Source organism: Condylura cristata, unplaced genomic scaffold, assembly GCF_000260355.1.
Source record: "Condylura cristata isolate star-nosed mole 26May11 unplaced genomic scaffold, ConCri1.0 scaffold00008, whole genome shotgun sequence".
NCBI lineage: Eukaryota > Metazoa > Chordata > Mammalia > Eulipotyphla > Talpidae > Condylura > Condylura cristata.
Window position 1 is genome coordinate 6,108,285 of NW_004567109.1, and position 14,343 is coordinate 6,122,627.

Sequence of the window (14,343 nt, forward strand, 5' to 3'; positions counted from 1 at the left end):
TCCTCCTTTGCTCTGCCACCCACCTGGGCCTGTAGGGGAGAAGGCGTCAGAGCCAGACATAGGACCCCAGGGCTGCCAGCAAGCTGCCGTGTCCCTGAGGCCCAGACACACGTCTGTGCTCACTCAGTGACCTCCCTGGTGGTGCGGGCGCTAACTCTCAGCACTGTGAAGCTGTCCCAAGCTACTGCAGCACAAGTTCGATCCCTGGCCAGGGAGGTGACCCGCAGGGCACAGCAGACCTCTCCTGTCTCCCCACTGCTCCCCTCAGCAGGGGGTTTCAGTCCATCTGCCTGTTTGGCTCCCCGCTCTGTCTCTGGTGACTCCTCTCACTCCCTCTCACCTCTGGCCTGTACCCCAGTTCTTGGCTGCATAAATAAAGTAAATCTTAAAAAAAAAAAAAAAAAAAAGAAGCACACTCAGAACTAATTCTATAGTAATCGCCATACTCACTGAGTGACCGGCCCAGTGATTTACACATATGCTATCATTCAGTCTTCAGAACCCCAAGGTTTGTTTTATGGGCGAGGAAAGCAAGACACAGAGAGGTTGTGGTGAGCCAGCTTCAACCCAGGCAATCTTCTTCAGCTCTCTACCTATCCAGCTCCAAACGCACCCGGGCATCTGGTCACACCCTCATTCACTGTCCCATGCAGCCAGGTGTGTTCCATGCAGGTTCTCCCCAGCACACATGCTGAGATCTGCACAGACCCACCCAGACGTTTCCAGTTCACAGTTTCTCATACTCACACACACACTGATACACACACCCGATATGTTCACGCGCACACGCACTGTCCCAGCAGATAGTTACAGGTCCACTCAAGCTTTCTCCACTCCTGTGGCCTTCACACTCATACCAGGATGTAGACACAAACACCCAGGCCCAGGAGTCCTCCCTCGCTATTACCCAACCTCCCCTCCCATGTTGACTGGCAGCCATTGGCATTGAGTGGTGCCCACACCCATGCCAAGCTGGCTGGGAGGGTCATGGACTGGCAGGCAGGCCACCACCCAGATGAAGCTCAGCCCTCCCAAGAGAAGGGCAGGGAGGTGCCGCAGCCCCCCTCCCAGCTTGGGGTGAGAGAGGGGCTCTTTCCAACCCCAGCTCCAAGCCTCAGGCTCAGACCAAACTGCTCTGGGTCCTCTGAGCAGGGAGTCACCCCGGGGAGGCCGCCGGAGCTCCAGGCCAGGCCTAGTGATCCTGGGGTCTGAGCCCCCTCCCCCTCCCCCCAGGCCCTGTGCTGGCTGCCTCTGCAGCCCCTCACCTCTCCAGCCAGGACGCTGCCTCTGATGTTGTTCAGCTGTTCCGCAGGGGAAGCCCTGTCTCTGCCCAGCTGGTTGGGGGAGATCCCACCCAGACAAAGAGTTTGATTCATCAAACCCTGTGGTGAGGCAAGCAGGCAAGCGGTGGGGAGGGAGGGAGCCGGCAGCGGGCTGGGCGGGGGCTACCCTAGCCAGGCCTCACAGTGGGCAGGCCGGGGGAGCAAGGACCCCCTCCAGCGGCTCACCCACAGTGCTAGGCCAGAAGACCCAGGAGAGCCTTCACACGCTGCTCAGAAGCCGAGACCCCAAATCACTTGAAGCCAGAAAACCACAGACGCTGAGACATTCAGGGACCCGGAGATGGAAACAGAGACAAAGACTGAAAATTTCCAACAACCCAGATACTCAGAGACAGATGTGGAGCTCAGAAAAACTCAGGAGACAGATGGACAAGTGTTTTTGTGCCCTGTGGGGCTGCCACTCTGATGGGGCAAAATGAAAACAGTGACAGTCCAGGTTGGCAAGAGCCAAGCCAGAGAAACCACCCGAGGAGGGTGCTGGGCTCGACTCAAGCATTCCAGGAGGCTTCCTGGAGGAAGTAATAGCTGAGTGTTCTCTCCTGAGCTGTCAGGGACCCTGGGCACTTAGAAAGAAAGTCTTGAGGGCGGGAGGATGATGACACACAGTGACATTGTCAGTGACACTGGAAGAGACAGGAGAGAAGACCCAGTGCGGGGAAAGCTGGGTCTCTGACTGGGCCCCTCAACTCTGCACAGCTATTTCTCAACTGCTCCCATGCCCGGCCTGGGGTGAGGGAAGGACTAACCGGGTCATCCTGAAACAGTTACTCCTGTAGGTCATCCCCACAGGGCCAGTCTTTAGCTTGTACCTTAAACCTTTGTCCCTCAAATCTGACCACATCCTGAGTGTCCATCTGAACAAGTCTTTTCTCAACTGATAAGCAGGAAAATCAGTCAACACGTAGGCTGATGTGAGTTGATCAGCAGATGTGTGACATCCCTAACAGTAGCTCTGTAGCGGACACTCTTCCTTCTGGGTGTCTCTCTCTAATTGGGGGACCCTTGGGTATCACACAGTAGGGAAACTGAAGCACTGCCCCCCCAGGCTTCTGTCCCAGGAATCAGAAATCTCCACAACATGGACCCAAGTGCCAGCGTGCACACCCTGCTCCCTGCATTCTGGAACATTCTCTCTACTTGGGCTCTAGATGTCCCTGGAGGGTGGGGAGGGACACTCCCCCCTTGTCAACCGCAGGGATAAACGAGCAAAACATGGCACCCTTGGGGCAGAAGCACCTCCTATTAAAGCTTCAGAGGAGGCTGTGGCTGTGGAGAGAGGTGGAGGACAGCTGCTGGCGGGGAGTCAGGAGTGAGTCAGCCTCGACTCTGTCCAGTCCAGAGGGGGTAGAGAATGACTAGCGGGGACGCTGGCCCTGCGGCCTTCCGGGGGTGTGGCTGGAGACTCCCCTAAATGCTGGGGATCAAGGAGAGCAGAGCTGGGTCCCTGTTGTGTGTGGCTCACTCTGCTAGAAAAAAGGTCCAGGGAGAGAACTGACCCAGGTAGCGGGACATTACCTGCCCGGGACATGATACTCTCGTGTCCACTCTGTGGGTTCCGGAACAAAGTGAGTGAACCAGAACATTAACTCTGTGGGCCCCAGGACCCACAGAGACACCCCCTGCCAAGGTTCAAGGCCCAGGGTTGACACAGACCAGCTGCATGGCCTTAGGCAAGTCACAGCCCATCCCTGGGCCTCAGTGTCCTCATCTATAAGTAGCCTCTAATGCTGCCCTCTCTAGGAAACCGGTGTCACCGCGTGTGTCTCTGCCGGCTGAGGACGGGCAGGGGCCAAGGAGGGGTCCATTCGGGGGCACCGCTATCACAGGGACATGGGCCCTCTGGGCAAAGCTAGTAGGGCAGGTCCTGGGCTCTGCCGCGTCCAGGGAAGGCCTCTCTGACTCGTGCCCGGTGATTCCCTGCCCCTCCCAGGTGCCTCTTCCCCAGCTCTCAGAAGCAGGGCCCAGGCAGGACCCCTCTGCCCCTTAAAGGGCAAAGCCAGGTGGAAGGAGGTCACGGTTGGAAAGGCATCTAGGCCACGCCGTCCTGCGGAGTCTCAGGACGCCACAGTGGGTCGGGCCTGGACCAGAGGCCGGCAGGCGGCACAAAGGACTCAGCCGGAAGACTGGCTGGCGGGAGGAGGATGGGGCTGCAGGCAGTCAGGCGGCCAGGTGGGGCCCTACCTCGGCCAGGGAGCTCCGTCCAGCCTCCAGCACGGTCCAGGGCTCCAGGCCACCCTGAGGGCTCTAGGGCTGCAGCTGGGTCCTCAGGGGGCGATGTCAGCATGGCCCCTGAGCTGGGCAAGGCAAGCGGCTGGTATTGTGTGGGGCGGGGAGGGGGAGGCGAAGGCGGAGGGAACCTCGCAGGCAGGCGGGCAGGTGGCTGTCTCAACGTGCCTGCTCCCCGCCCCCCTTCCCCAGAACCGGTTTGGCCAGTCTGGGGTACGAGAGGGGGGCTGGAACAATGGGAGTCCTATGCCCGGGAGAGGCTCTGGAGGACCCCAGACCGACTTCCTAAAGATGGGGGGAGGTACTGCTTTCTCTCCCAGGAGACAGGTCAACCCGCTTCTGAGGCTGCCCAGATGGGAGCTGGGACTGGGGAGCATCCCGGGAGCTTCACAGAGAGCCCCCCAAGCCTTGGACTCCCTGGGGAGCATGAGAACTCTGTGGTGTGCTCTCTAGACCAGCGACAGCATCTATAAAATGGGAACCCATCTCCGTGGTGGGGAGCCGGTGATCTGAAGCACCTGGCATCGCCTGGCCAGTCCTGCCAGCATCAGCTCCCTGCCAATGGCCCACTCTTCCCTGCTGCCTGGAAGACCCGCCTCACGCCTCACTACCCCCACCCACAGCCTCCCGCACCCTAGTCCACCACGAATCAGCTCTTATAAACACACTCGGACAGCTCTGCTATGGCCTAGTGTGCTGAGCACACACCCCCAACCCCGTGGTGATGGGGCGCTGCTATCTGCCACAGACTGAGCTCTCAGTGTGGCCAGGCGCTGCTCCTGGGTGGTCCCCAGGAGAAGGGGAGCAGGCAGGTTTGGGGGTTCAGGGTGGTCCTCTCGTTGCCCTGTAACACCATGAACCGATACACAAATACTGATACCCACTTTCTAATATCTCATTCCTTACCGTGTGCCAGAAGTGTTCCAAGCACTTCAGCCCATGTTCATCTAATCTCCACTGTGACGCTGAGGAAAGGGACATTACTGTTCTCACTTATCAGACGCGAGCAGGAGGCTTGTCCAGGTTAAATCACAAATGCCAACCCATTAAGACCTCTCCTCTGCTCTATGACGTCCCTGTTGTATAGGTAATGAAACTGAGTTTCAAGGATCTAAATTACTTGCCCAAGGTCCCACGATGAATTAAAGTCAGAACTTCAATATTCAAACCCTGGTCTGTGTGCCTCCGCCACTGACCGGTCCTTAGCCACTGTCCAGCACATCCATGCTGCCTTTTAGGGGAGTCTGGTGAGAAGTGCGCGGGGACCCACTAGCAGCTCTCAGCAGACCTAGCCAAAGCCTCTCACTACTATGCATGCATCACAGGCCTTGATGAGTGGGCACAGGGGGTCCAGGGCCCACACCCCAAGGAACTTTCCCCTACCGAAACTCGGGACGATTCATTTCAGAGGGACGAGGTCCCTCTTCTCTCCAATACCCACTTTGGCCCCCCAGAGTATTATCACATCATGAGACACTGCACAGAGTGGGAGGGGACCAGGTTCCATAGGAAGGTGGCAATGGGGTGCAGATCGAGGTTTATTGTCAGCATTGCACACAGTGCAGGAGACACAGAGGAAGACGTGGCAGTGCAGTAGAGAACTGGAATCCTCTAGTCCCAGCGCCCCTGCCCCCTGCCCGCCTCCCTCCCTGAGTTGGGGCTGCTGGCCATGGTACTCCCCAGTCCCCCCCAGCCAGAAGCAGAGGACCCCCACGAAATGAGCATCCAGAGGACCTAGGGTCCCAGCAAGCAGTCCCACCTCTCAGCGCCCCTGCTGCTATGGACAGAAATCCTGGCTTGGTCAGGCTGAGTAGGCTGACTGGACGTGCAGAGGCCCTCCCTGGTGGCGCAATGGCCCTCTCGGCCAGGCCAAACGGGTGGGGGCGTGTGAGGGGCTGGGCCCAGAAAAGAGCATTAGGAGGGCGTGCAAAGGGCTAAGTATGTCAGGGTTGTTTCAGGTCTCTGCAGCCCTGGGCAAACGCCTGACCCTCTTGGGGCCTCAGCCTTTTATGTACATCTGTTGCGCAGCTATAACAAAGTACAAGAGTCTGGGTGGCGTACAGACATTCATCCTCCTCATCTGGAGGCCACAGACTTCAACACCATGGTGCCACTACAGTTGCCTTCTGATGAGAACTCTTTCTGGCTTATAGTTGGGGCTTCCTGTGTTCTCATGTGGTGAAGGGGCCCAGGGAGCTCTGTGGGGTCCCTTTGATAGAACACTAATTCCATTCATGATGGCCTTGGCCTCATAACCGAATCAGTCCCCATGACCCCTACTACCATCACCATGGGGTTAGGACTTCAACATGAGCATACTGAAGGGGTGTGTTGGGGGCACAAACATTCAGTCCATAGCACCCCTCATCCACAGGGAAAGGGCTTAGGGCTCTCTGAGAGCCCAGCTTGGAGAAGGGGCTTGGAAATGCCAACTCTGGGGTTGACAAGCACCAGGGATGGGCCTTGGCACCTGCCAACCCCCCACTCAGAATACAGCCCCTCCTCCCATCAACTACACTTTAGGGCCCCAAAGTCTATAAGCCTCAGGGCTCTGAGGAGGGAGCCAGGACCGTTTACTCTTTTCCCAAAGGTCCCCTCCAAATTAGGACCCACCATGGAAACAGTCTGGGGACAGCCACCACCCTTTCCCTTCTGGAAGTCTCTGGCCCACAGAGGGGTGGGTGAGGGGACAGCCATTTGTCTTTGAGCTGTTATGACTCTACATAATTGAGAAATCTCTAGCACCTTCCAGAAACTGAAGGCAAAATGAAAAGGCAACATTTGGGTGGTCTTTTGGCACTCCATAGGAGTGGCACTGAGAAAAGGAGCTTTATCTGGACCTCAGATCTTCTCATGGGACAACACAAGCCAGATCTGCTATTATCTGTGACATTCAGTGCAAAACTATCCCAGAATGATCAAAAATTTCAAGAGGACAACTGCAGCCAGCTGTGGGTGCACCTATCTGAGTCCCGGGCCAAGTGGCTCTGGCCACAGGCTAGCCACTGAATCTGGACACATGTAGGCATGCTCACTTCTCAGCACTCTGCCCACCTTCCCATGAGCCCCTGCAAGCACAGCCACCAAGTAGTAGAAGAATTATGGCGCTGCACTCCCCCCTCCTGAAGGGAGAAGCTGCAGTGGGAAAGGCTGCAGCCTGCTTAGGCCTGAGGCTTGGGGTCCTGCCCAGGGACATTCTTCTCTGAGGTTTGGGATAAGCTCAAGTCCTAGCTCCAAACCACAGTTGAGGATACGAAGGTGCTGGAAGCCATCTCTGAAGCTCTGGAAGGGAGACAGACCTATGGCTAGAGTACAGGGAAGACAGGCTGGCATGATTTGTTGCAGGAAGGTGGGTGGATGAGCCCCTTGTACGGGGGTTGGCGTGGGGACATCACAGGGCAGTGCTGATGTGAGTGAGCACAGGATCACAGAGGATGGGGGTGCAGAGAGGCTGGCTCTGCCTGTTCAAGAGGGTTTTTGGGGCTTTGGAGGTGTTTTTTTCCTGGGCTCCAGAGTCCTTCCAGCTGGGTCAGTCTCAGGCCAGGCCTCAGCCTAGGAGTTCATCTATGGGACATTGTCAGGGAGAGAAAGTATAAACCCCCTTTGTCGACAGCCCCTGGCCACTATGGTCAGCATTCGCCAGTGTCTTTGGCTAAGGGGTCAGAGGTGAGACCCAGGAACCAGTAAGTGAGGTCACTCACCTTCCTTCTCTTGTCCCTACTGGCCTCCCACAGGCCAGAGCTACCCATCAGGCCAATGCACACCCTGATGCCTTCTTGGTCCAGTTCATGGCTCTGCTAAGGGTGGCCTTCTGCCTCCCCAGGCTGGTAGGGTCCTTGGGCTTGTCAGCTTCATGATCAAGAAAGGCACTGTAGAGTGAGGGGCCATTCCTAGCCACAGGTGGACTACATTTCCCAGCCTCCCCTGCAGCCCCACGTGGCCGCAGGGCTGGCCAATGGCATGCAAGCTGACACAAGGTGCCGGGTCCTAGGCCAGGTCCTGAGAAACCCCTGGGCCACCTTCCTTGTGACTCCTTCCGGTCTGCTGATAGGATGTGGATGGCCAGGACACAATGGAAAGCCAGGTGTTGAAGTTCTCAGAGCCCACGTGTCTGAATGGGTGGGTGGAACAGCCCCACAGCCCACCTTCACCTCCACTCGATGTGGAGACTAAGAAAGAAAAACACTGTAGTGTTTGTTAAGCCACCAAGTGCAATTTATCCCGCATGACAGATGGTGTCAGCAACAATACAGGCTCTTGATGATGTTGCCTGAAGGCCAGGGCCCAGGCAGCCCCCCACTCTGGGTCTGCGGAAGTGGGAAGAGTAGCAAGAGGCAGGGGGGAAGAAGTCTGAGTCCTGGGGCTGCCCATACAGGTGCTCAGTGCCAGGAGTCCAGACCCCCAGGGCAGAGGGAGAAGGCCAGAGGGCACCTGGATGCCCTGCAGGGCCTACCTCACCTCATGCCATGCACTCTGCCAGAAGTGCTGCTGGGTAGGACCCTCTGCTGCCACCCTGGCCAGCCCCTCAGGCCAGCACCCAGGACGAACTCAACATTCCTGCTCCAGCCTTAGGCCCTGGGTCCCGCCCCCGGCCTGGGTCCTCTGAGGATCCGAATGGGGATCACACTCACGATGCCTCTGCGCCTCCGTCTGGGGGGTTCTCTGGGGAGCTGGGGAGCAGGCCAGCTGCCACCTGGTCCTGGTGCCACAGCTGCTCTGCGAGGCTATTGAGCACATGGGCGATGTCGGACAGCCCGGCCCGCCCATCCAGCGTGCGCCCATCTGCCAGCCGCCGCCCTGGCACACTCTTCACCCGCAGGAGAGGCAGTTCCCAGGCCTTGCGGAAGGCAGTGAGGTCGCGCTCAGGCACGTCTGTGTGCATGTACTGGTCAAATCTGCCGGAGGGTCAAGGAGCCTCGCTAGACACCTGTAAAACCCAGTTTTCTTTCCCCTGGAGCCCCATGCCCAGGGTCTAGGGGAGGCCCTGCTGCAGTCTTTAAAATAAATCCCTTGGGGAGGCCTCCCTGGGGGCACACTAAAGTGCAGCACTATGAAGCTGTCTGCAGCCACTGCAGCATGAGTTCGATCCCCGGCCAGGGGTGACCCTCAGGGCGCAGCAGACCTCTCCTGTCTCCCCGCTGCCCACTTGGCAGTGGATTTCAGTGGATCCACCTGTTCTGCTCCCCACTCTGTCTCTGGTGAATCCTCTCACCACCACCCCCACACCTCTGGCCTGCACCCTAGTCCTTGTGTGCATAAATAAATAAATCTTTAAGAAAGAACAAGATAACTCCCTTGGGCCTGGAACCCACGATGGGGCAGAAGAAGGGGCCCCGACCTCCTCGCTTGGCACCTTGCCAAGGGCAGCCTCTGACAGTCCTAGGGGCCACCCAAAGGATACTTGGAGCCGACCACCATCCTGACAGCACCAGGTGCCTCGCTAGCTATGCGGGCCAGCTGTCCAGGGAGGTCTTCGAAGGAGGCACGGTCGGTGAAGGAGAAGAGGAAGAGGAAAGCATCTGTGTTCTCCTTGCAAGCCTGGGGAGGAGGAGACTGATGGGAGGTTCTGACCATGGGCCAGAACCCCCAACCGCAGGGCCCTGAGGAATCTCAGCATGATCCCTTCTTTTATAAAGTGGGAAACTGAGGCCCAGAGCAGGGTGTGGCCTGGGCTGGGCCTCAGCCCCCAGGGCCAGCTCAGAGCTCTCCCACTGAGGCAGCATCCTCAGTGGTGAATCCGGGCCCCAGCAGAACAGGCAGGCGGGGCTCAGACACCTGCACTCTGAAGCCCACCTCAGATGACCAGCCCTACCTGGACCCAGCCCTGCCCGCTCACCGGCAGCATGTGGTCAAACTTTTTGAGTGCCGACTCCCCGCAGTCCCAGAACTCAAAGCGGAACATGACGACACGGTCGCTGGCCTGCAGCTTGGCAGGCCAAAACACCACGGTGGTCTGGATGCCTGGAGAGCAGATGGGCCACTCAGGAGGGGCAAGGGGGAGTGAAGAGGGAGGGGGCAGGAAGCAACAGGACGAACCACGCTCCCGCATGGGGCGCCCCAGTCCCTGACCTGTGAGAATGGAGAATGCACCTGCCTGGCAGAGCCGCCCCCTGCCCTGGCCCTGACCTTGACACAGCAGGGCCACCTGTACGTCAGAGGGAACCAAAGGCCCTGAGATCCCGGAGGAGTGAGTCAGACCAAGGATGAGCAGTGTTTCCTGAGCACCTACTGGTGCCGGCTCAATGCCAGGCACGTTGCCAGAATTATCTCTAGTGCCCACCCCACAACAACCTCATGGGACTGAATCTGTGAGGGACTGGACAGAGGAGCCACTGCAGGTGCAGAGGTGAGCTGACCGACCAAGGGGCAGAGTAAATGGCAGGTCCCAGGGCCAGAGTCTTTTCTCCACCCCAGTGAAGGCCTCCGAGGACGGGCGAAGGGTCGGGCCCCGCTCACCAGTGGTCTCATGGTGTACCATGGGCACCTCCAGGCCAGCCAGCTTGGCCACCAGCGCTGTCTTGCCCACACCACTCTTCCCAGACACGAAGATCTTGTAGCTGGCCGTGTCAATGGTCACTGATGGGGACAGTACTGGTCGCTCAAGCAGACCTAGGACAAAGAGCCAGGTGGGGCCAGGGGTCAACTTGAGGCTGCCCTGTCCGACCTAGACGGACACCTCAGCGCGAAGGCTTCAGTGTTAACCACTCATGGGCCTTGACCTTTATTGTTGAGACAGGAACCCCTGAGGCAAAGCTCTGCTGAGAACACTGGAGCCCTGCGAGCTCCAAATAACACGGAATTATTACTATCATCATTTAAAAGAAAGATTTATTTATTTATGCACACAAGAACTGGGATATAGGCTAGAGGTGTAGAGGTGAGAGGGTTCACCACAGACAGAGTGGGGAGCAGAACAGGTGGATCTACTGCAATCCACTGCTGAGGGGAGCAGCGGGGAGGCAGGAGAAGTCTGCGGAGCTGTGTGGATCACCCCCTTGGCTGGGGATCGAACTCCTGCTGATAGCTTCATAGTGCTGCGCCTTTACCCATTGTGCCACCAGCGAGGGCCCCATTATTGTCATTTTTTAAAGGACAACCACATTTTATCTGTATCTCCCTTGGGCTTGTAACCACACTCTCAGGGGCCCTGTCCCCTGTCTGGGCACAGATGGTAGCTTCTGGAGGGAGAAGGCATCAGAACGAAGACATGAAGGTCCTGCAGCCCTAAGTAAGGGGCATCCTGTGGGCTAGAACATGACTGTCCTCCCTCCTTGAATTATTAATTTCTAAAATTCTCTACACGCATGGTTTTTACTGGTACTATTCTCACATGTTCTAGATTCCCCACACGTAAAAGTAAGGTTTTTCATAATTCTTTCCTTAGTGGAGACATATCAGCAGAAGTAGTCTCAATTCCTATAAATAAGCCCCTTGGAATCAATGTCAAGATCTTTGTGAATATTTTTAATGTAAAATTTGCCAAAGAACTGTCTCAATTATGACATCTCTGTAAGCCTGCGACCCGAGAGTCCTGAGTCCTGGTGGGCTGCCTCCCCCTCGCTGGGCCTAAGTCTTCTGGCCACTTGTTTCTCCTGGCTGCAATGAATGCTAGGCTCCTTTGCGGACCTGCCAGGGAATTGGCTTCATCCTGGGGAACACGTGCATCTTATCCCGGATCCAGCAGGACATGCAAGGCCTGGCCCTACTTACTAGGGTGGGCCTTGGGCCAGTCCTAGTAGGTGCTGGTGAGGTTAAGCGGGAGCTGGCTGTGTAAAGTGCCAGAAGAGGGCCTGGCATGGGGCGAGGAGGGCTCAATCAGCAGCATCTCCGGTGACAGTGGCTCCTGGCTGGGTTTCGCTCTTTCCGAGGTCCTGGCTCCGGTGATGGAATTAGCTCCAAGGAGATTCGGAGGGTGGGGCCCCAGGCGCAGCTTTCGGGGCTGCCGAGGCTGAGCGGAGCTGAGACACTCTCCCTCCTCCCTCCGCTCCCCCAGGGAGTGAGGGCGACCGGCTCGGCGGGGCACTTACCAAACACCCGCCGGCGGCTCCTGCGCAGGATGCAGGCCAGGTACTCCTTGCCCTCCGCGCTCTCGTGCCAGTCCGGGACGACCACCGAGCCTGGGGCGGGCGCTCTGGCCATGGCTGGGCACCGCCGCGGGGGGACGGAGACGGCGGGATGCTGAAAGTAGGGAAGGGCAAGGGCAACGGTCTCAAGCTGAGCCTGCGCCCCCTCTTTCCAGCCCTCTGACTACCGTGGGGCCCCAGCTCCCCTGCAAGGGGCGGCCGCGGAGCCCACCCTTCTTCCTACCCCACTTCTCATTTTACCAGTGCAAGCGCCTTTTAACTTTCCCGGGAGGTGGGGGGGAGAGGGGGTGAGGGAGGAGCTAAAATTCTGTCTCCCTCTTGTTACCCAAAAGGTGCAATTCCATAGTATTGCCCCGTATTGCCCGCGGGGGACAACCATGCCCGAGGGCGTTTGCATTCTCCCTCGTCGCCCGGGGAAGAGGTGGTCCCACAGCCCAGCGTCTTCTCTACCTCCGCGATCCCGACTCCCGGGGCCTTCCCATCTGCTCTCCCCACCCGGGAACAGCCGCCGCGGAGAGCGCCCCTTTAAAAGCCCGCCCCGCGCCCCCGCCGCCTGCCCAGCTTCCGCCGGCGCTCGAGGCGCATGCGCGGGGTCTGTTGCCATGGAGACGCCAGGGGCGGAGTCGGCCCCTCCCGCGCACCCCTGCTGCTGCGGGGCGTCGGCGGCCGGAGCGCGCCCTCTGCGCCTCCCGCCTCTTCCTCTCCGCTCCCGGGCCCATCCCGCGCTTTCCTCGGAAACGTCCCGGGGGTCCTTCCTAGTCTCTGTGCCTCGGTTTCCTCTTCTATAAGTGGAGATAAAGTCCTGGGACCTCCCGGGGTTCTTGGCGAAGGCCTGGTCGGGCTGTTGCGGTTATGACCGCTACTGCCCCGCTGTTCGCGCCCTGCTCCCTCGGGCTCCACGGACCGGGGCTCCACGGACCGGGGCGACAGCCCAGAGAGCCCCCAAGGGGCTCGCTCAAGACGTTAAAAATGAGTCAGAGGTTCCCTGGATGGTACCTTCCCGCCAGCCACTCAGCTATCGATTCATCTCTTGATCAATCTGTTGCATCCATTTAAAATATAATGAGCACGGGCCGTCCTGGGTGGACAGAGGTCCCTGGCCTCCCTGGCGGCCTCTCCGAGCAGCTTCGGCCACAGCAGGCTTCCTCCCAGGGGCGGGGGCGGTTTACCCAGGCTGCGTGGGTCATCCCTGAGAGGTGTCTGTTCTTAATTTTTGCTAGTCTAGTTCAGGGGAAGGATGGCCTAAGGGAACTCCGCAGAGTTTTGTGGACGCCACCCCCTACTCCAGCTCATAAGCCCGTTACCTTTTGTGTGTGCCTGCAGAAAATTACATTTTAAGCGTGAGGGTGAGGACCCACAGACGGGCACACTCTGGGCTACCCTGTAACAGCCAGTGAAGTATATCCCGTTGGGACCACCCGGCCTCTTCGCCTCTGTTCCTGGGCTCATCCCAGCCTTTCCTCCAAAATGTGATCAGATCCCCCCTTCTCCAGGATCTTCCTCTCGTCTCTTTGTGCCTCAATTTCCTCTGTCATAAAGTGAAGATAAAGTACTGTTGATGGAGGAGTAATATAGGGGAGATATCACAAGAGTCACACGGGGGGGGGGGGGGGGATGGGTAGAGGAGTTAGCATAGCCATTAACACAGCCATAAAAGTCAAGATCCTAGACACCCCATAAAATCAAAATCCTCAGCCGCCAAAGCTGTGATTTCGGGTGAGGCCCAAGCAGATAACAAACTGTTGGGGGTGGTGTCTAGAGCTCACACTCAAAAGGTAAAAGATAAGATAGGGAGATGTGGCCCTTTGGGGAGTCTCCGGTCCTTTCAGATTCTATCCAAGATCAACAAACCCAGGCTCCCAAGGAGCCAGCCCCTCCCAGAGAGAAGCTGTCCATATCTGGGCAGTCTGCACCAGCACCGGCAGCGGTCCTCTGCCCACCTGTGCCTGACAGGTGCTTCTTTCCACCCACCTCTCTCCCTCTGCAGGGCAGCAGCCTCCTGCCTGCCTGTGACCTGGACTTCTCTGCACTGACCTCCCTCAGCAGAGGCTGCTCTCCTAAGGCCGCCTGTCTGCAACCATACAGGTCTCTGTCTCTGCAAACCTTTCCCTTCCGGGTGGGGGGGGAGGGGCAAGCTCTCCCTGCCTGCTTGTGCCCATGCAGGTGTCCAATACACCTGTCCTCGTCACTAACAAACCAGCTCTTTAAATATAACTGAGTGTCTCATGGAGAAACTCTCCGTCTGCCGCTGAAAGGGAGCTCTGGTGAAATCCCTGAGTGAACCCAAAGACGCTGAACTCAAAAAAAACGACATCACTGTTACCTCCTAGGTGAATCCTCTTACCCCCTGCACCTCTGGCTTTACCCAGCTCTTTTATACACAAATAAATAAAAATCTTTTTTAAAAACTTCAGTCTGGGGGGGTGGGTGGTTTACATGTGAGGTATCTTTATTGCAGGCCAGCTGAGTGCCAGACTGGGACGGGGGATTTACAGAGGTCACCTCATTGAAGTCTAGAAACAAACCTGTATGGGAAATGTCCTCTTGCTTTCCTTCTCCCGATGTGATTATCTGGACATGTAGCACACAGGTTGTGGTGGGACAGACTCAGGACGCAGGGCTTTGTGTTTTCAGCTTGCCCTCAGCCACTAGGAGGGCTGAAGGTAGCCAGAGGGCAAGAACCCACCAGT

At 57.8% G+C, this 14,343-nt stretch overlaps 1 protein-coding gene across 1 annotated transcript; it reads right to left on the bottom strand.

Moving 5' to 3' along the window:
* Positions 1 to 7,759: 7,759 nt before the first annotated feature.
* Positions 7,760 to 12,189, bottom strand: RSG1 (REM2 and RAB-like small GTPase 1). Its single transcript, XM_004679349.2, has 6 exons — positions 12,104 to 12,189; positions 11,597 to 11,747; positions 10,026 to 10,178; positions 9,406 to 9,530; positions 8,971 to 9,107; positions 7,760 to 8,464 (listed from the first exon to the last, which is right to left on the bottom strand). The coding sequence occupies exons 2-6, from the start codon at positions 11,706 to 11,708 to the stop codon at positions 8,197 to 8,199; spliced, it is 795 nt and encodes a 264-aa protein (XP_004679406.1). The 5' UTR covers positions 11,709 to 11,747; positions 12,104 to 12,189; the 3' UTR covers positions 7,760 to 8,196.
* Positions 12,190 to 14,343: the final 2,154 nt, after the last annotated feature.

What these genes read in the sequence shown, in the direction of transcription:
- RSG1 (XM_004679349.2), bottom strand. Translation starts at nt 11,708, where the DNA reads ATGGCCAGAGCGCCCGCCCCAGGCTCGGTGGTCGTCCCGGACTGGCAC. An exon ending in AGTTTGACCACATGCTGCCG is followed by an intron (nt 9,108 to 9,405) that starts GTGAGCGGGCAG and finishes CCTCCTCCCCAG; the next exon opens with GCTTGCAAGGAGAACACAGA. An exon ending in AGGATGGTGGTCGGCTCCAA is followed by an intron (nt 8,465 to 8,970) that starts GTATCCTTTGGG and finishes ACCCTCCGGCAG; the next exon opens with ATTTGACCAGTACATGCACA.